At 39.8% G+C, this 21,013-nt stretch overlaps 2 protein-coding genes across 3 annotated transcripts; both read right to left on the reverse strand.

Moving 5' to 3' along the window:
• Positions 1-4,329: 4,329 nt before the first annotated feature.
• On the reverse strand, positions 4,330-7,602 carry LOC137169894 (phospholipase B1, membrane-associated-like). Its single transcript, XM_067573304.1, has 7 exons — positions 7,596-7,602; positions 5,693-5,813; positions 5,316-5,367; positions 5,095-5,175; positions 4,936-5,001; positions 4,745-4,836; positions 4,330-4,438 (listed from the first exon to the last, which is right to left on the reverse strand). The coding sequence occupies exons 1-7, from the start codon at positions 7,600-7,602 to the stop codon at positions 4,330-4,332; spliced, it is 528 nt and encodes a 175-aa protein (XP_067429405.1).
• Positions 7,603-9,918: 2,316 nt separating this feature from the next.
• Positions 9,919-20,648, reverse strand: sel1l (SEL1L adaptor subunit of SYVN1 ubiquitin ligase). Of its 2 annotated transcripts, none has more exons than XM_067571866.1 (21): positions 20,066-20,648; positions 19,851-19,888; positions 19,203-19,398; positions 17,628-17,795; positions 17,431-17,536; positions 16,754-16,916; positions 16,565-16,618; positions 16,334-16,393; positions 16,158-16,239; positions 15,861-16,015; positions 15,698-15,754; positions 15,542-15,610; positions 15,013-15,090; positions 14,763-14,825; positions 14,426-14,513; positions 13,998-14,146; positions 13,552-13,717; positions 12,906-12,980; positions 12,563-12,735; positions 12,262-12,390; positions 9,919-12,068 (listed from the first exon to the last, which is right to left on the reverse strand). In XM_067571866.1, exons 1-21 carry the CDS (start codon positions 20,151-20,153, stop codon positions 11,796-11,798), a joined length of 2,430 nt encoding a protein of 809 aa, XP_067427967.1. In that variant the 5' UTR covers positions 20,154-20,648; the 3' UTR covers positions 9,919-11,795. The 2 variants fall into 2 exon arrangements, with proteins under 2 accessions (XP_067427967.1, XP_067427966.1); XM_067571865.1 differs by having other exon boundaries at positions 12,906-12,983.
• Between the last annotated feature and the right edge of the window lie 365 nt (positions 20,649-21,013).

Here is a 21,013-nt window from a genome sequence, read left to right on the forward strand (position 1 = left end):
GACAATGAGCTCAGGCATGAAGCCAAAGCTACACAGAGAGTCAGAATCCAGATCTTAAACCCCCTGAGAATTTATGGCTGGACTTCAAAGAGACTGTTCACTCATGGTACCCCGTTCAACCTGACAAAACTTGAGCAGTTTTGCAAAGAAGAACATATAAGAGACGTATCCCTACAGACTCAAGGCTGCACTTGCTGCAAAGATGCATAGTAAATACTGACTTGGAGAAAGTGAATATTGATTAATATTGATCACTTTGTTGTTTTCATTTTGACAGAAAGGGTCTTTCTCGGTTGATCAGTGTCAGAAAAGCAAGATTAAATATACTTTGATTCAATGTCGAAAAGTTGAATTTCATCAGGTGAATATAATTTGTAGGCACTGTATCTGATCATCATTTTCAAAGTGGTGAATAATAGGTGGATTCCTCCTCGAGAGTCCTTTGTTAGTACTTAAACAAAACAAATAATAATGTAAAATTGAATCCTGTTCTTCACAGTCTCATTACATAAAGGTCTGCCTAGTTATAAATAGGAAGGCATATTGTACATACACTACAACCAACTTATAGAACATCCTTTAATTGTTTGCCCTCTTTTACCTCACAGGCGCTGAGTGCCAGATGTAGGTAGGCTTACGAGTTCATTTTCTCTTTTGTTACTGACACATTCATTAAAGAAAAAAACAAAACAACAACAGATAAAGAGGTTACCGAGGTGTGGGCCGGACTGTTTGCTGTTTCAAATTTCCTTCGGCACCGTCCACACAGATCCCAAAGATCTCATTACACTTTCAGAGAAAACAATAAAAGCCAATTTGCGTCAGAGACAGATCCATATTTGTCCAGGTATGAACCGGCGATGGCTTTGTTTAAACATGAAGAAGGTTGCCTTTGAATCCAATAATACAGCTATTATGTAATCCAACAACAGAGAGGGACCGACTGAAATTCAGTTTACTGCAATATACAAGAGAATGGAAGAAAATAGGGACACCATGAATTACATATTTTAGATCCCTAAAGTTGGTTTTTAAAAAATAAAACATCCTCCATCTATACTCACATTTTAAATGTCTTCATTAGTCTTTAAAAATGAACCCCTCCCATTTAAAGTCAATGCCCAAAATGTGCATTATCACTTGTAGGACATGTTTACCTTGAAACAGGTTTTAGAAAAACTACTTCATTCTGCTCTATACAATTCAACTCCACCATACTGTGTGGTTTTCATTTTCATTCAAAAGCTAAATGAACATTTCTAAGCAAGTAACCTGAGATTAGCTTAATATAGCTTCCACCTGCTCTTCCCTCTTTGTTTAATTATACTCATTAAACAGAGTCAATATGCTCTGTTTAACAAGACAACAGATGAATAGAAGAGTAGTAGATGATCCCATATCACAGCTCCTCATGTTGAACATGATTTTTGTGTGTATAAACAGCATTTACAACATTATATGGCTGCGGTGACTTACTTCCCCTCCTCATCTTGTGATCAGTGCGTTATAATGCAGGTACTAGAGGACAGACGAGCAGCCGAATGAAAGTGGGCCAGCAGCAGCCCGGAGATCTGAGGAACAGACGTGTGACTAAATCGTCTCCGGTTTAAAGAGTCACAGCTTTCTGGGGAAAATCTACGATGGGTAATATGGATGACAAATTCTTTCTCATCTATTAATCATTTCATCGAGCTGATCAGGGCCTTCTGGCAGCAGAATGCGGTCGCACTGGGCAGCAGTGAGATATAAGAATGAATATAAAGCAGGTAAGTTTGGTCAGATCGCTCAGGTAAATTAATTTTGATGAGGTCATTGACGCAATTCGTAATTTTGTCTGTAAAAGCTGATCTGAAATATTAAAGTAGTTCAGGATTCTGTCGAGATACTGACAGGCTGATCAACCATTAAAAGAAAACACTCTCACAGATTTAACAAACATTCACTTAGCTTTTTGGGCAAAGGCTAATTAGTTTAATGTTTTATGTATGAATGTATAAATATCACATAAAGAATTCAAAAATTGTTACATCTTCATTCACTAATTTACAATATCTGCAATTCAGATTAAATAATACAGTATTATTAAAGCTGCACAAGGCAAGACTCTTCATTAAAAATACACCTAGCCTGGATCATAACTGTGAGAGACATCCCATCCCCTCAGTGACAGTGTAATCAGAAGTGTTAAATCTTCTTGGTGCAGAAATGATGAATTGAAACTCAAAAAGAAAAATATATATATATAAAACGTTCAGAAAATGAGCAGCAATCGTTGCAGAGAAAGCTGCTCGCTAAAAACAGCCGGAATTATTCTCCTCTATTTCCAGCTGTCTTTAAAAAAATGAATATATTTAGGTGGCAGGATTCTGCAGTTCACTGTCTGTCTGCAGTTATTTTCTCGTTGCTGCTATTTGGCACCGTCGAAATGGAAAGTTGCAAAGAGTGGCTCACAAACTCTCTGTATCACCTGCCTCAACAATAACTAATACAGTCCTTGTAAAATAGTTCTGCAAAGTGAAAGCTACATAAATCCAAGACCCACAAGGAGCGAGAGCAGCAGGAAGATGGCCGCCTGTGACGGAGCTTCACACTGAAGTTCAGACTGGCCCGACTTGGCTGCGATCGGCCGGGTGAAGATATATGGGTGTTCCTACAGAGACGATACAGAGGATGAGTTTGAGTTGTGCATCTCAAAGCAGATAAAGGATCGCACTAGTGGATTTGCATGTTTCACCCAGACAGCCACTGGCTTCCATTTATTTTACAGCTGTATGAAAGTCTGCTAGAAGACTTGTAGCTTACATTTAACATTTCATTACGTTAATTTATTCATCTTTTTTTGTTTTTTTACTTCAGTCAAAATTTTGTTCACTGTGGCACAGCAAAGCAGCTGCAACATTCATGAGGTATGTTTAAAGTCAAACCCAAAAGATACAAATGGATATACTGAAACTGATCATGTCTAGCATTGAAAGTTTGCTGTACAGCAACTAATTCTAAAATCTCTGAGGTCTGAGCTTTCGTGAACAAACCAACAGAAAAAGCTTTTAAAATAGTCACAGCTTGCAGTTGCATTGGCATGGACACACATATAAACTTTGTCCTAAAAACATGACAATAAGTGCTATAAAGATTTGAATCCACTGGTCATCTCACAGGCAGAGAAACACACTAAAACCTTACAACATACTTTAGAAAATGGATTCAGCTACAGTAGTTGTGGTCTGTTTTCATTCACATATCACCTTGTTAAGAATGAAACTGAGCTGTTTCATTAAAACCTTTCATTTACAGGTAAAATACACAGGTACTATGCTGCCCTGGTGTTCATTTTGAGACGTGTCTTACCATCGGTGGACAGATGAGACTGATGGGGTTGGAGAAACTGCTTACGATCATCTTTCCGCCTTCAGGTTGAAACTGTGAGGAGGAGACAGAGAGATTTGTGGCATTTCTGAGTCTTATTAAAAAAATTTAAAAAATGTTTTTTTTGTCATGAAAAAAATAGTAATTTCCTGTACAAATCAAAAAGAATATCATATCATATCTGTGTCCTTCATTTTCTGATATTTGTGATCTACCTTTTTATATCATATTATTCATCCATCCTTTTACGAGCACAGACATTTCTTCACACAATATTAATAATAATCCTTCTGAATGGCAATGGGGTGATTGTGGACCTTTAAGCTCTTGTGCTGTTCAATGAAATGAAGTAGTATAACTTAGTGTTCACCATGTTGTTCCACAGTCCCTTGGCCAGCTCCTCGTGCCCCTTTATGGTGAAGTGGAAGCAGTCGTGAGTGAAGAAGGTCATATCGATCTTCCCATTCTGCTCAGAGAGACAACACATAAACTAGTGTTGATGGAGTGTGTTGTCGCCGAAACTTGAATTTGTCTCGCATTCTCAGCCTCATGTTAACAACACTAAAGCTACAGCCGTCACACTCGTGATCCTAATGACTCAACCATTACTGTGTTATGTTTCACACTGATTCATCTCCTGAAAGCAGACACTTATGCCACAGTAATGAGTTGTTGAGGCCTTTGGAGTGAGGATAGATAGATACCGGGAGGCGGGGAGGGTCAGCTTGTTTCAGAAAGGGCTGAAGCACAACAGCAAAGTCATCCCTGAAGAAATGATCGCTGTACAGCAGCTCCTCAAGTCTTTTCTGTGAATAGGAGACATATGAAAATCAATTAAACTGCCATTTTTCTCACTTATAGTATATCAATAAAAGCAAGCATGCAAGTTACTTGTAGATATTTAAGACCAGATTGCAAATTATGGTGCTTAACAGATGCATTTTCAAAAAGAATGACTCAATTTCATGAGGTGAGAGGTGTAAACTGCACCTGGAACTCCAGATTGACTTCCACAAGCTCCCGCAGCTCAGGAGACCTGGGTAATGGCTCAATCAGGCACGAGCAGAAAGACCTAAATCAGTTTAAAATTTTTAAAAAAGGAGGGGCGAGATCTGACTACAAGGGACAAAATAAAGTTTTAAACTTGATTTGACAGAGAAATCAGGTGCTTAATTATATAAAATCAGAGCCAAAATATAAGATATGAAAAAGATTCCTGTGGTGACTTTCTAATACTTAACATAGCAAGTTAATGAACACAAATACCAACAGGGCCACATGCATACTGCACATATAGCAAGCCAACTGCACGTATCTGCTGCAGGATTTGGCTACTTATTGAAGGCTTATATAAAAATCACGTTAAGATGTGGCTCACCGCTGGAGCAGGCACCCTGGCGTAGGCTTCTGCACCTCCCTCAGAGTATGCATGGGCAGGATCTGAACAACATTAACGATCATACGAGGAACCTGAGGCGAAACATTCAGAAACAAGCACAGTCTAAATGCAACACTTGCATCCCAGAAGATAATAAAACCAATACAGTATTTCCTTTTCTTTGATTTTACCTCATTCATAAGCATTTCCAAGGAGACGGTCATATAGTGAATGAAGTTATCCACTGAAAAGAGAGCCTAGAGAGAACACGGAGACTCTGCAGAGATTAATGAGCTTTTTTTTTTTTAAATTGAGGTAAACTCAGCATTCAAAGAGAGAAAAGGACAAACCTTATCTTTGCAGTAATCACAGATGTCATTCATGCCCATGAGAATAGTCAAAAGCTTCCAGTCCTCCTCGAAGTTCAGACCCTTAAAGAAGAGCACAGTGAGTCATGCCAGAAAGAAAAACACAAGAACAGATTGATATTTCAGGATATTTTTAGGATATTTCAGACTATCTTTAATAACCAAACTATTTTTTCTTAGTCTAAAACATGGCATTACTGTACCTCATAACGTCTCAGTGTGTCAATCAAATGTCTCGTCTGCCCGGGAAGATTGCTTGAAAGAAACAGAAACATTTTTCTGAGCTTCATTAATACATAAAACATTTTAGTATAAAAATACACTCTCTTGGTAGAAATAGGCTGAAGCACAAACAGAGCTGTGTTAGTTTGTTCAGATACAATTCTATGGGGTGATTTCTAGAGAAATGTTGCATAATAACATGACAAATCAGGCTAAAAGGTTATGATATTACTGGTTGGAAAGGAAGCCAAGGTTTTAGTGTTTCAAATTGTTTTCAGTTTGACATGAAACTGAAAGGATCCCTCTGATTCAGAGTGAGGGATGATTTCATTACTTCAGTGCACTGGCGAGGCCTTACAAGGTGTTGTGTCCAGTCACAGCCAGGTTGAAGCCTGTTTCACTGATGTGAGCCTGCATCCCGTGTACCGTCTTGCCGGGAGCTGCGCCAAGCAGATTGGGATTGAACAACTTGATGATATCTAAAACACGCAATTAGAGATAAGTAAAGAAAATGTTCTCTTTGGTTGCCTGTGCTTTAGGCAAAGCAAGGCAAGGTACGTTTACTTGTATAGCACATAAGAACAACAAGGCAATTCAAAGTACTTTATATAAAACATAAAAGGCATCAAGACAGAATGTAAAAGCAACACAAGACTATATAAAAAGGAGAGTAAAAGTTACAGTGTAGTGTAAGATATTAATCAGAGGCCTCAAATTTGTTTAAAAAAAAGGCAGCCTTGATTTAAAAGAACTGAGAGTTGAAGCAGACCTTTCTGTTCCAGATATGTGGAGCATAAAAACTGAATGCTGCTTCTCCATGTTTAGTTTTGACTCTGGGGACAGAAAGCAGACCTGTCCCAGACGACCTGAGGGGTCTGGATGATTCATAATGCAGTAGAAGTTAAGAAATGCATTTTGTGCCTGAACCATTCAGTATTTTGAAATCAGCTCTTTGACAGACTGGTGACCAGTGTAAAGATCTGAGAACTGCAGTGATATGATCCACTTTCTTGGTCTTAATGAGGACTCGAGCAGCAGCGTTCTGAATCAACCGCAGCTGTCTGATCGAGACCTGTAAAGACGCCATTACAGTAGTCGAGTCTACTGAAGATAAATACATGGACAAGTTTTTCCAAATCCTGCTGAAACATAAGTCCTTTATTCCTTGATATATTCTTCAAGTGATAGTAGGATGACTTTGTAATTGTCTTAACGTGGCTGTTGAAATTCAGGTCTGAGTCTATGACTACACCAAGATTTCTGGCTTGGTTTATGGTTTTTAACATTATCAACTGAAGCTGAGTGCTTACTTTTAATCGTTCTTCCTAGGCTCCAAAAGCAATTACTTCAATTTTTATCTTTGTTTAATTGAGGAAAATCCTGACACATCCAATCATTGACTTGTTCAATGCACTTACTCAGCATTAGTAATGGACCATAGTCCCCTGGTGATATAGTTATGTAAATTTGTGTGTCATCTGCGTAATCATGGTAACATATTTTGTTGTTTTCCATAATCTGAGCTTGTGGGAGCATGTAAATGTTGAACAGAAGAGGCCCCAGAATGGAGCCTTGGGGAACTCTGCGTGTCAGTTTTGTCCACTCAGATGTGTAATTACCTATAGACACAAAGTCCTTTAAGTAGGATTCAAACCAGTTTAGTACTATGCCAGAAGGTCCCACCCAGTTTTCCAGTCGGTCTAGTAATATCGAGTGGTCGACTGTCAAATTCAGCACTGAGATCCAATAATACCCAGACTGAAATTCTTGCCACTGTCAGTGTTTAAGTGGATGTCATTGAAAGCTTTAACAAGAGCAGTCTCAGTACTGTGGTGTGGTCAAAATCCTGACTGGAAGACATCGAAACATAAATGTGTTTAGTGCCAAGAAGTTGTTCAGCTGTTGAAAAACAGCTTTTTCAACGATTTTACTTGAAAACTGGAGGTTTGATATGGGCCTATAATTGTTCATGAGTGACGTATTTAGATTGTTCTTTTTTAAGAGACGCTTGATGACTGCAGTTTTCAGGACCTGTGGGAAGAAATCTGAGAGAAGAGATGTGTTGACAATTTGAAGAAGATCTGAGGCCATGCAGTTAGAAACATTTTTGGAAAAGCCTGTTGGCAGAATATCAAGGCAGCAGGAGGAGGATTTCAGATGTTGTATAATGTCCTCCAAGTTTTTATGGTTGATAGGATCATATTATGTCATACTACTTGAATTGATTTTAAGTGGACACAGGGACAACTCATACCCTGTACCTGACATGGAGGCTCTGACTGCTTGTCTAATTTTCTGTTTTTTGTCAGGGAAGAATGAGGCAAATTCATCGCAGGTTGATTAAAGTTCAGGGGTACTGACACAGGAGGGTTTGTTAGCCCGTCAACAGTAGCAAGAAAGGTTTATATGCAACAATAATGTTAAGAGAAGGCCGAGATATCATCTGATTAACACGTCTTACTTGCCAAAGTAATGACATCTTGAAATGATCCGTAGCCCCCGATGCTGCAAGATAGAGATGTGCTGATGAAGACAATTATAAATGTACAGTGAATGTAATGTAAAGTATGTGAAAATCTGTTGTTTTTAAGCTGAAAACACAAAGTCACAGTGTACAACTGGCATATTGAAACAGTTTTATGTATCTAAAGTACACCTCATCATCACAAAAGGTTAAAAAGCTTAAGTATCAATTTTATTATAAGCTGTCAACATGAAGGAGAGGTCCTTCATGTAGACAGCCTGTAATATAATTGATACTCATGCCTCACTCAGCAGAGTCCACCATATGTCAGTCATTATCTGTCCCAGAGCCCTATTACAGTTTTTACACATGAAATTCGTCACCTCCATGAAACATAACGAAACTCAATAGGAATCCCAAGGACAGTGGTGGCGTTGGCACCTATGGCCGTCTGAAAGGGAAGGACACATCACATCACAGTAAAAAGTGAGAAGGACCTAATGACAATAAAGAAAACCTAACTGTGTCTGTGTGTGTCATTTTTTTAAAGCCAAAAAGGTCGGGAACAACTGGTCTATTGCATTTTGTTTTGTATCATAAGGTGTACATTTTATAACAGACAATTGACAGTTCCAGCTACTGAAGATATGTGGTCAAGTGTACACTATTTAACAACTGTAGCAGAGAGAAAAAACAACAACACCTAGCACCTACTGTTAGAGAATCCCCCAAGGCAGCGATGACTTTGATATCAGCCGCCTTCACAAATTCAACTGTACGATAAGGTAAAAGGAAAGATAGAGAGAAAGACAAAGCAGAGATAAAAAGAGAGAGAGAAACAATCAATTGAATCTAGTGTTTCAACTCCTGGATAACAGATTGATTTTAAGGGGTGAGGGGGGGGGGTTGTCACAGATGTGACCTTGACAGACCTGAGGAGGGGACAGAGGGAGAGGGGCTCATGTCTGGGCACTGGAACAAGGGGTGTTTGAAGTTAACTGGTCGAGTTTTCTCTGGAAACTCCTGAGAAAGCAACGAGAGAGTAACTAATTCAATCCTGTATTATCCGATACAGATCACACACTTAAATCACTGTCCGTTGTCTTTAGTGTGTCACAGCCGTGCTTGTTCTGCACATACTCATCGCTCAGGCACATGCCTGCTGATCCATGTGGTGTGTTTGGTCACCTTCTGACAATCTGGCATTAAAAGTTGTTTTTGATGAGTTCTTATTTTGTCCAATAATCTACTAATTTTCTGTGCGTTTTTACTAAATCTGTCCAAACCTGCCTGTTTACATGATGAACAAAAACATAATGTTCTGTCAGATTTTTGGTCTTTTCCTGTGTCTAACAGTAACAACACTCTTATTTCCATGTCCAGTGATAAAAGCAGGTGTAAACAGTACCTTATTGAGGGCCTCCTTGCTGTAGTGTCGTATCCCCTCTTCATACTCCAACCACCAGTCATCGCCTTAGAGAGAAGGATTATTTCCAAACTGTCCATTTGAAACTGGTCAAAAAAATGTCATTTACAGCACAGATAGGTCTAAATTCGATTTAGTTTTAGTAAGCTACATCAATCTTTACTTTAGCTCCTGCCATCTGTACTTGTACACTGTTTTTGTGCCCAGATTATAACATTATGTGAACTAGAAACAGTCTGCCTGGGGAAAAAAAAAAGGCCCTGTTTCAGAGGCTGCTGTAACAATAAATGCAGGCACGCCGCCTCACATGTGCTCTGCCCTCCTGCTTGTTCCAGCACTTACCTTTGACAGAGCAGGACGTGAGCACACATGTTGCCACGGCGATCCAAAGCCACTCCATAGTAGTGTGTACGGGCCAGTCAATGGGTCACCCCTACAGCCTGCACAATGTGATGCTCAGTTTTACAGCTCTGTCACTTTGTCGCGCCCGCCCTCAACAGCTCAGTGACAACCTGCATTCCAATGAGAGCCTCGCTTGTGTTTTTTTTGACTGTTTATTCAACACAATACCTCGTGCTATGTTTGATTGTTAAAGCAAATCAATCATGTTGTATTGATAGCCATACGTTTCCTGGCTTCCAAATTAACACTCACTATAAACATTTAAGACAAAAAAATTCAAAACTGACAACCATTAAATATCCATATATCATTTATTAATTTCTTTATAAACTTTATGTAATAAACGTAATTGTGATGGTAAAAATGCAGTCTTCTAGACAATCTTGACCAGTGTTTCATTTTAGAGAAATGGTGAACTGTGTGGATTTCAATGTGTGAATGCATCAATGTCATTTAGACTGTTTGGAATAATTTCTTATCATCCTGCACATAACATTTTTTCCTTTTTGACCTTTGTACACTTCATGCAGATGTATTGCCCAATAAACTTAATATTTTTAACAACAAGCACAGGTTTGAGGAACTGAAAAAAAAAAGGACTTATGAGGATTAATCGCATGTGGCAAAGTTACGTTTTTAATCTTGTTTTGTTAAATACTGTTCGGCCTAACCGTGGCGTCATTTGTTTCCCATTTCAGGCACAGATTTAGGTCCATCTGAGCTGAACAGTGTAGGCAGAGCACAAGGGCTCCGACTTGGACTTTTGGTGAGGGGGTGGAAATTCTCACAACAGCTGAAGTTGTGTAACCAAACACACAAAGTAACCTTGTCCACTTCACTAATGGAGAAACAATCCAGAGTTTGAGGCGCTGCTATCTTTAAGGCTGCTCCAAATTCATCTAACAAGAGGCTTAATAAACTAAAAAAAAAAAAAAAAAAAGAGGATGTGGGATTAGAGGAACTATTGAGCCACCTTCCAAAATATCAACAGCTAGAATGAAATCAAAGTCTGTTGACGGACAAATATCACACCATTGTAGAGTACACCTTCAAAAACTGTTCACCGCCATCAGCTTTTCTGACATTTGCAATTTAAAATGAATGTTTAAAGGCCTGTGAACTCTGCTTTCACTATGCCCGGAGTGTGAAAGACGTTTCTGTATGAATTTGCAAAAACAGGATCTGCATCAAGGATTTTGGTGACAGCTCAGTTTTGACCGACTTTTGCAGCTTCTCATTCATTCTAGGTGTTTCTATCATGTTAAAAAAACATAAACATCAACCGGTGTGCTTAAAATTAAATAATTTATCAAAAAAGCATGAAGCATTGGGTTCAGCTTTCCTATAAATTTAACAGTTTATAACAGGCTTTTTCTTCTCATACTGATGACATAACATAGCTTTAGTACATTTTAGCACAGTTACTAATGTTGAATGATCAAAAACTGTCTTTCTCTGAGAATCTCCTCTATTGTCCTAACAATAAGTCTACTGAACAAATAACTAAAGAATGCAAAAATGAATGAAACATTTGTTCACTCATAATTATCCCAGAAAAAAGTGCCTAAAATGAAAGTCTGCAAAGACATGCAAAAACATGACTTCCTTTACCAGCGGGGCTTACAAATAAAATTAATTCACATTTTCCTGCTTGATTTTTTTTTTTTTCTAAATACTGCGCAAAATTAGGATTGAAGCAGTTGAACTGAGTATTTTCTCAAAAAAGGGACAGTGAGAAGAAACTAATGCACATATCAGATTCCATTATATTGACTCGCTGATTAGTCAAGTCCAAGATGCCTCTGATCTGGCAACCACAAGGCTATTTCCATAGTGAGGACACTGGTGCATCTGGCAGTATCCTGAGTCACAGACTAAGCCCCCAGTCTGTGTTATCCTCTCAACACTCTTCTGTAGCATTGTCCATAAACAGCCCCACAGTCTTGCTTCACCACAGGACCAGCACATTGTAATGGAGAAAGGGATTTGTGAGACTGAACAGTTCAGTAACCATCTTAATCTTTTTTTTAGCATGAGGAAGGGAGCAGGCAGATTGGGCGTGGTGCTTGAACTAGTAGGTATTCAGCTCGTTAGCACTAGCTGCTCCATGGGGCAGGCTGGCAGAGCCTCTGTCTGTCTTTTTTGGCCCTCACTTCATCGGGCTTCCTCTCACTGCTGCTCCTCTTCCTCCTGGGCCGGGCCCTGGCCTTGTGTTTCTCCTTGAGCCTGGGGCTCGGCCTGGGCTTGTGGCTGTTCCTGAGGTGGTCTGGGAGGGGGCGCGGGGGCGGGGGCAGGCGGGCGAGGGGGCACTATGATTTGGTGTTGGCGCTGTCGGTAGGCGATGACTGTGCCCAACAGCAGGGCGATGACTGTCATGAGGTAGAGGTCCCACTCTGGGCCCAGAAGTTGGTCCAGGTCCACCTGAGAAATCACCTCCTTCAGCTGACAGAAGCCACAAATGGGGAGAGAATATGGGCAAAGAAGCACAGAAATTAATTAATAAAATGAGTAAAAATAAATTAGTTCCCTCTGATAAGATAGCTTTTAATTAGCTTGAAATTTTACAATTCAGAGTTCCAATTTTGAAGCCAAATTGTCACAGCTCCAGCTAGAGAATTTAAAAGGAAGTACTCACATTAAGATCCTGCAGGTACTGCAGAGTGTAAACCAGGCCCAGCTTGCACAGAGCCAGGAACACTGGGACCTGGGCATCAGGACTGGCTTCAGCAGCCATGTCATAGAAACGCTTTGCTAGATGGATGTCCTGCAGAAAACACAAGAAATAATTCAGGCACACATGTCCTTCTCACTTTAAACTTTAAAGCAAAGATTTTGGCAGCATTAAACTAAACTGTTTTATTGATCTAAGTGCATGCGTATGAGTGAGTGTTGAGAGTAAGCTGATGTAATAGTCACCAGTGAAACTCAATGCCTACCTGTTTGATGCCCAGGCCTTTCTCATGCATGTAACCCAGGTTGAACATGGCCTGCGCACTGTGCTGCTGCTCTGATGCCAGTCTGTAGTGGATGACAGCTGTCTCATAGTCCACATCAGTCCCGTAGCCGTAGAAGTGGTAGTCCCCGAGTTTTATCCTTGCCACTGTGTAACCTGGGAAAAGTGTGTAAGCTTTCATTACACTCAGGATTTGGTTATCAACAGGTGTTCTTAAATGTGTATAAATCTTTATGTGGAATCCTGATGACTCTCAATGTTTTATAAACTTTATGCTGTGTATCATTCACTCTTATAAATGTGGGACGGAGGGTGCATGAACGAACCCTGAGCTGCAGCTCTTGTCCAGTGGAGCAGAGCGCGAGGGTACGTCTCATTCTCACTGAAGATCTTTGCCCCTTCTGCTTGTAACACAACATACAAAGACAAACAAACATTCAGAAGATAAGATGTTACTTTTTGAAAAGGTCATGTATTATAATTTTTGGTAATTTTACATAATACACACAAACATTTGTTCACTAAATATATTTTAAAATTGAAAACAGGAAGAGAACAGTTTGATCAATATGGCGAGGGCACACTGCCCTTTGATTTAAGGCAAATAAAGTAATGACATGGACATTTACATTAAGCATTTGCTGGTAATACAACAGAATATGGAAACTGGCACTCATACAGGTAGATCTCTTCCAAAGATGTGAGTAATAAGGCTACAAAGGTATAATGTGTTTAACAGTGTGTAACTGTTTAATGGGCTTGAACTTGATGTCTTTAAAGCCAGATGCTGTTTCACTCTACTGGCATCCAAACTATTTGTTTGCAATTAACTATTTTAATGGGATTCCCACAAACATGGATTTAGTATTCCAAAGCAGGACTTCTAATCACCAGCAAATACTGGCACATATCCACTGAAACGCTGACTTCAAAATGAATGTCATACAGTTCCTAGATGATGGTTTTTCTTACTCTGGTCCAGAATGAAGGCCACGTTGCTCTGAGCCACCTCGTAGCCCTGCTCAGCCAGCAGCAGGTACTGCACCAGCGCTGCATCGGTCTCTCCTTCCTTAAAGCTGCCGTAAGCTGTCATCAGACGCTCTGACCACCGGCCGCGCTCACACACGTTCTTGAAGAGCTGTGAACAAGATACAGGCACACACTGTCATACACTGAAAGAAGGCCTGTTACACAGCGACACACAATTCTGTCAGCGTAGATTTTTCCATAAAAAGCAGTTTCTAATATTACTACATTAACAGTAGTTTTGTGACATGGAAATATCACTTTCCAACTGGCAATAACGTACAAGCACATGAGCTTTGATGTATGAGTTATTGCTGAATAAAAACTGAGAAGTTCTCTCAATTCTCTTGATTTTAACAGGATGCATTGGAAGGAGCAGCAGGGTGGCTCACCTCCACAGCAGTGTGGCAGGAGCGCATCACCCCAGTACCAGTGGCATGCATCTGGGCCAAGTTGTAGAAGGCCAGGATGTGGCCCGCCTGTGAGGCCAGGTTGAAGAATTTAAGTGCCTGCTTGTAATCACGCTTCACCCCGATGCCATCTGGGAAACAAGAAAGAGGGGGGATAAAGAGAAAGACAGTCAATCAAACAGAATAGAAAGACTTCCACTTAACAGAAATGAAAATGTCAGGAAGGGAACACAAGATTCAGACAAGTGAGAAAAACAAAGACAACAACAAAGACAACAAACAGGAAGAATAAGCCATGACTGGAGGCAATGAGATAAGAGAAGTGGTGTCTGTGGTCATAAGAACATACCATACATGGATATACACACACTCACACACACACACACACACTCTAAGCCCTTAACACTCACTGTAATACATGGTGCCCAGCTGGAGCTGTCCGTCCACCCAGCCCTGTTCTGCTGCCTTCTGGAAGTATTTCAGTGCCAGCTCATAATTCTGAAGACACAAACACACAACTTTCAAACAGCTGCTCTGTTATCAGCATGAGTGACGTTCATAAAAATGAGAGCGTCATACACAAACCCTTCAGCTGAGGTTTATATTTCACCTTGTTTTTATTCCAACTTATTTCTATTTCTTGGTTGCAAGAAAGAATAAACTGAAATATAAAATGGGTTTGAACGGGTGTATCTTAACTTAGACATGATTTTTAAAAGAATTATAACACATTAAAAGGTTCCTTACCACTGTAACGCCTCTTCCATATAGGTAGGCCATGCCGAGGCCACTCTGTCCCACTGGGTTACCCTGGATGAAAAAAAGCAAACGATAACAATGTATAAGGTCACAGAAACATAATTCCTCTCCAAAGGTAATCGGAGTGCAGTTTTTTAAACTGCTTTTAATCGCAGTGACAAACGCTAATACAAACACTGTATGAATGAAGGGTAGATGACATACAGATAAAAATATTAGTCTACAGCATCACTCTTACCAAGTCAGAAGCCTTCTTGAAGTACTGCAGGGCTGTCTCGTTGTTCTGAGGGAGAAACTCGCTGCCTTCCGAGTACATCTGAGGGACATAAGGAATCACAGCTCTTAGTAAGAAAAAACTTGATGAAGAGCCTCAAAAACAAATGCGCTGCACAACCCTCTGTTAAAGCAACAGAGCCAAATTATTGGCTTTATTTATTTTGGATTCAATTTCAACCATCTCCCTGCTTTCCAACTAACTGACAGCTTCGCCTGATTTCTCACAACACAGCCAAGGCTACATATTTATCATGTTTGTAAACACAGAAGTGAAATAGCTGAGTAAAAAAACAAAGTCAACTCTTAAAGACCCTTTCTGAATATGCTCAAGTACTTATTTTTATCAGTTAACTGATAATGCAAAGCAAGTTTGTTAGTACAAAAAGAACAAAAAGGACTGAGTATTAATAATAAAGACAGGTAGTATAAAACAAAGACTATTCCTCACATTTAAAAGGAAAGACAAAGGGCATGAAAGACACGCCACCCACCTTGCCGAGAAAAGCCATTGCATGTGTGTTTCCTGCATTCGCAGCCTGGGTGAAGTAGTCATACGCCCTCTGTTTGATAGGAAGCATCAGAAATTATTTACTGGTGCAAATAACAACCACAGGAATACTTAAAAATAATCTTTGACATGTAGTTACCTGGTGATTCTGCTCTACTCCACGTCCTCCATGCAGGTGAAGCTGACCTAGTCCCACCTAATGAGGGAACAAAAGATCTAGTTTACTTCAATGACTGACTGATCTGTAAGAAGGTGAAAGTTTGTTGAACCATTTACCTGAACTTGTACACTGAACCATTTACCTGAGCTTGTACATCTCCTTTCTCAGCTAGGAACTGGTAGTACTGGATCAGGTCCTCCTCCAACATGCCGCTGGTGGATCCTGGATTCTCCACTTCATCCAGCAGCCTGATCCTCTGCACCGCTGAGCCTCCTGTCAGGGAGACGTCACTGGCCACTGCAGGTGGTGATGGAGAGCAGAGTGAAGAGGAAGCAGATAGAAGAGAAATACTTTAGATCTGGTTATGTGTCAAAGAAGAATCAGACCAAGAGTTCTGAATCTTATATTCAACAGTTAATTAATTGCGGTTAATTCTTACCCTGATTTGCCACAAGCCTATAGTGTGTTAGTGCTGACTCACAGCTTTGGGGGACACCCACACCTCCCCAGTATCTGTATCCCTGAGAAGGCCATAAGAGGAAAAATATTATATTTTTTATACTTAAGAAATAACATGACTGCATCATTGCTCCACTGACAGACAAATCAACTCACCAGAATCATATGTGCAACCAAGTTTCCACCCAGTGCACCAAAGGTATAGTAAACCAAGGCCTGAAAATAGAGAATGTAGAGAATATGTGAACAGTTGTTCAGAAAAGAGACAGACATTAAGTTTCATCAATTTGACATATTTGTCTAATGCAACAAGTGCATTCAACTTCCACCAGGAACAAGAGCTATATCAAAAACTGTACGCTTTAGCCACACAGAATAAAAAAGTACCTTAGCTTGACTGGAATTAACTCCAAGCCCTGCAGCATAAAGAAAGCCAAGAGCCTGTGGAAAAAAAGTGAAGCAGAGTTACACAAGTGTCTACGCAGAAGTAACACGCATTTTCAATAAGGTGTTAGGTCAAAATGGCATTTAATCCATTACTCAAGTGACATATTTGCACTTAAATGAGGGATGTACCATCTGAGCTTTGGGTGAGCCCTCCACGGCGAGCTTCTCAAACATTTCTTTGGCTCTGGTGACGTTCTGGTTCATGTAATCTCCAAACAGCATGGCGTACGCCACCTTCTCCATGGCTTTTTGATGGCCTTTCTCTGCTACTTTCATTAGCTTCTCATATAATCTGAGAGTGGATGGATAAGCAGAGGTGGCACAGGTGAAGTCAGACTTACACAAGCATAATAAAAATAATGTGTACACAACAAACAGCGTTGTGACACCTACAGCAAACAAGGATGTGCTGAGCAAAGTCTCATAGTAATAAAGCACACATAGATAAAAATAGATAGAGCTCAACCAAATTTACTATCAGATCAGATACTATTGTCTGCTGGGCAAACAAGAAGCTTTAGGCTACATGGTAAAATGACTGTTCATACACAGAAGGCTTGGGTGGTTCTGGGTGAGTTTTAAATTGTGTGAGCTACAACCCTACAGAATTTATAAAAAAAACCCTTAATATTAAAACTAAAATAAATCAAAATTTAGTTAATATTTTTCTTCCATGGAAAACACAATCACATCATCTACAAATCCAAAAGCTTCTTACAACAATAAAGATATTATTGTTGTTATATGAGAGATTCAGAAGCAAATTACGAAGACTCAAGAGAATAAACCATAGGGAATAAACTCACTCTTTTTTCTGGGTTTTCCTGGTTGTGGCATTGAGCATGCGCAAGACGGTCTGATACTGCTCCTCAGCCTCCTCTGCCTGCAGTCTCTGCTGTGCCTGCTCCTCCGCTAAGGGAAAGAGGGGAGAAGCCAATAAGAACATACAGATGGGAAAAAAAAATTCCTTAATGAAAGTCAATGTATTGAGTTGAAGACTTACTCTCGCAGAAACCCCACATTTTCTCCTGGTCATAGTCGTAGGTTGTGGAACACCACAGTCGTCCATCCCCCCGCCCATCAGTTGTGCAGTCTGAATACTCCCTCCCCTGGAAGAGGAAGGGGAAGATGCAGGACTCTCCGTGGGCTGTACCTCCGTTCACCACAGGAACTGTATCAAAAAATATATTAGTTTCAATAATAATTAATGAATTAATTAATTAATAGATAAAACAACAACAACAACAACATAACAATAAGATAAAATAATGCATTTAGTATAAAAACATAAAACTTAAGTTACCATGTTGATTACAGTCTGTCTTTTTTTCCTATGAAACAACACCTCACGGATTTTCAGCTTTATATTTTATACAGAAACTGTTAAAATTCGATGAGTCTCAATAAATTACACAAGAAGCCTGCAGGAAATGAACTAACAATCCCCAAGTAAAATGATGTAACTGACAGCAAGAGGAGCCACAGGTGCAAGGCGCATTTAATTTCTCATGGGGTTTAACCGTTTATCCAATCTGGCGATGCCCTGAAACCACAGGCGCCTTTGCTCAGAGTCAGCGAAACGAAAAACAGGTCAATGTGTGTCAAGAAAGTTCACAGAATGAGACAAGACAGTCCTCATTCTCAGTCCTCATTTAATGGTTTCAGACAAGGTGAAAACGTGAAGACAATGAGGAGGGCAGTAAATAAAGCACTAACATGACTATGCAACAGCACAGAGCAGGTGGGCTTGACACATTTGCTGGAAATGCCCATAAAGTATGTAGGTTTAGACTAGATGCAAGGGAAGATTACCACACCAACTCCTAACACCATCTTTTTTTGAATACTAAAACATTTAAATAAGGTTTACAATAGTAAGCTGTTTCTTGTCATAACTGTTATATTTAAAATTGCAAACCTAAACCTTCAGTGCCACTGAATTTCCCAGTTATACCTAGATGTACTGTGGCTCACCAAACCCTTGTTAAGCAAAGCTCTGTGAAACCTTACAGATGTCAAAAACAACCGAAAGATTCATTACACAATCATGAAAGCTGGTGTTCTACCAGGCCATCACGTGCAACTGTATTTTCTGAAGCACAACACAAGTATAAGCAGAAGTAAGTACAGCTGCATTTTATTTTATCTCACATGCAGCAAAAAATTAAATTCCCATTGCTAAGGTGGCTGGAACCACATTTTCCAGTGTGATGCCTCAGATCGTGTCAGCTGGCGTTAATAGGGCAGACAAAACACTGCACTGAAAAGTCAACCTGCTGCCAGTGACAGAAAGTATGCCAGCTGATGATCTCTATCTCACACAGACATTTTGAGGTTGACACATACACACAGTAAGCCAAGAAAACAAACCAAAGAAGCAGTGCATTTGGACATCAAAACAGATGAAAAAAGCTCATTTGATTACATTGAGAACATTAAAATCTACTATGCTTAAGGATTTCAAGAACCTGATTTAAAGTTGACAGTCCTCCAAGTCCCCAGTTTTTATCACCACTTTCTTTTTCCTGGTTGCACAATCTGAAAAAATGTCGTGTTGAACTTAAATATTTGCCCTTACCCTCTTTAGGTTTCTCCTCTACCGGAGGAGGCTGTTCCGGCAGGTCCTCCTTCTCTTCTCCCTCCAATCCCTCCCCAGCTGGCTGCTTCCCTTCTTCTGGCTGGGAGACCTCATGACCAGAGGTCACAGAAGCGCCTGCCACAATTGCTGACCCCAGACGGACATCCTCCTCTTCAGAGTCTGGATCATGGTAAGACTAGAAACAAAAACCAAAAAAAGATAATTGTGAAGAAACAGATGCAAGGAAGGAAACAACAATAACTGTGCAAAATTTGGGATGAAGTGCTTTCTCCTAAAAAATATACCAAAGCTCCTGGTTAACACAGTATAATTATTATAGATTTAGCCAATAGCTTCAGTAGGTTTAATTAACCCATGTCTGTTGCAGTGTCAACATATCATGTAGACAATTAACACACTGTACATTATCACAACTGTGGGATAACACACAGGGGAAGACAGTGAACTAATGTATGCGATTCAAGCCATAAATGACACTGGCTAACAGAAAACAAACCATGCAATAACACCAAAAGCCCTGGGCATAGAGGTCTACTTTGTCACAAATCCCCATCACATATCAAACTTTCAAAACAAGTCATGCATGTTCAGGGTTTGAAGATACTTATCAAATAGCTAATGACGTACCTTTAGCTCTGGTCCATCATTCCCGTGTTGCTCTTCATCTGAAAAAGTATTAACAATGTAAAGCATTTCAGTTTATTGTTGTCTTGAGATGGTCTTAAGCTGCTAAAGCTGCTAAATATAAACAGCTGCTTGCAACAGTTCATGGTACGTCAGCTTCATCTAACAGAAGCGCAGCTATTAGCAGTAATGCAACGAAACTGTTTTGTTATACTTACCAGCTAATATTCTTGTGACGAAGACTATGAGGAGAATGGACAAAAAATAAAATGTTCTTGTCGTCTTTAAACGTCCCTTTAAGTCCATTGTTGTTGTTGTCGACAAGCTAACACTCTGCTAGCTGTAGCTGCTGCTGTTTCTATCAGCAAACATTCAGGTACAGTTGAGTCACACAGATGATAAGTAGCACAAATGAACTCACACATACGCTCAATAAAATGGGACGTAATTCGCTTTAGATAACCACTTGGCAAATTTTAGCTACTGTAGCTGTCAAACAAGCTAAATAAAGAATGCAAAGCTAAGCTAGCAGAGTAGTTAACTGGCTGAAATGACGTTTGGCTAACAAACTAACGTTAGTGTTACATAGCCACACAAAGACGTTGCTAAACAGCGCAATATTTGCAATACACGTAACTGCTCGGTCTAAAATTTGGCTGCCGGGTGCCTCTTGATACTTCAAAACATCCGAGTTTAAAGGCGAGCTGCAAAAGCTCTGTTCTTTGATTTGTATGAACCAGATACCAGTTAGCTACCCATGCTAAGCCCCCTAATACTACCAGAGACGGTTTGATACTACTGATCGACACTTCCTATTCTCACAATTCGACCAATCAGAGCACGTCCAGGTTGACAGTAGCCAATGAGAGGAGGCCAGCGATGTGGCAGCGAATCAGGTGCGTACACAATTATGTTTCTAGTTGATGAGTTTGTCCACGACACCAAAACACACTCTGCACGAACATGTTCATTGTGAATACACATTTCAGAGGAATAAAAAGAAATACATTAAAAAATACATGCAAGCCTGAATATTAATAGTTTTTCAAAAAAGGAGGCTAAGAAATTAATGTGTCTAGCCGGGATACTCACTGAATTACACAATTAATGTTTTATAATGCACTTTTTTGCACAATTGGAGCTTGACACGTTTACTTTATTCATTA

This window comes from Thunnus thynnus, chromosome 18, assembly GCF_963924715.1.
Source record: "Thunnus thynnus chromosome 18, fThuThy2.1, whole genome shotgun sequence".
Taxonomy (NCBI): domain Eukaryota; kingdom Metazoa; phylum Chordata; class Actinopteri; order Scombriformes; family Scombridae; genus Thunnus; species Thunnus thynnus.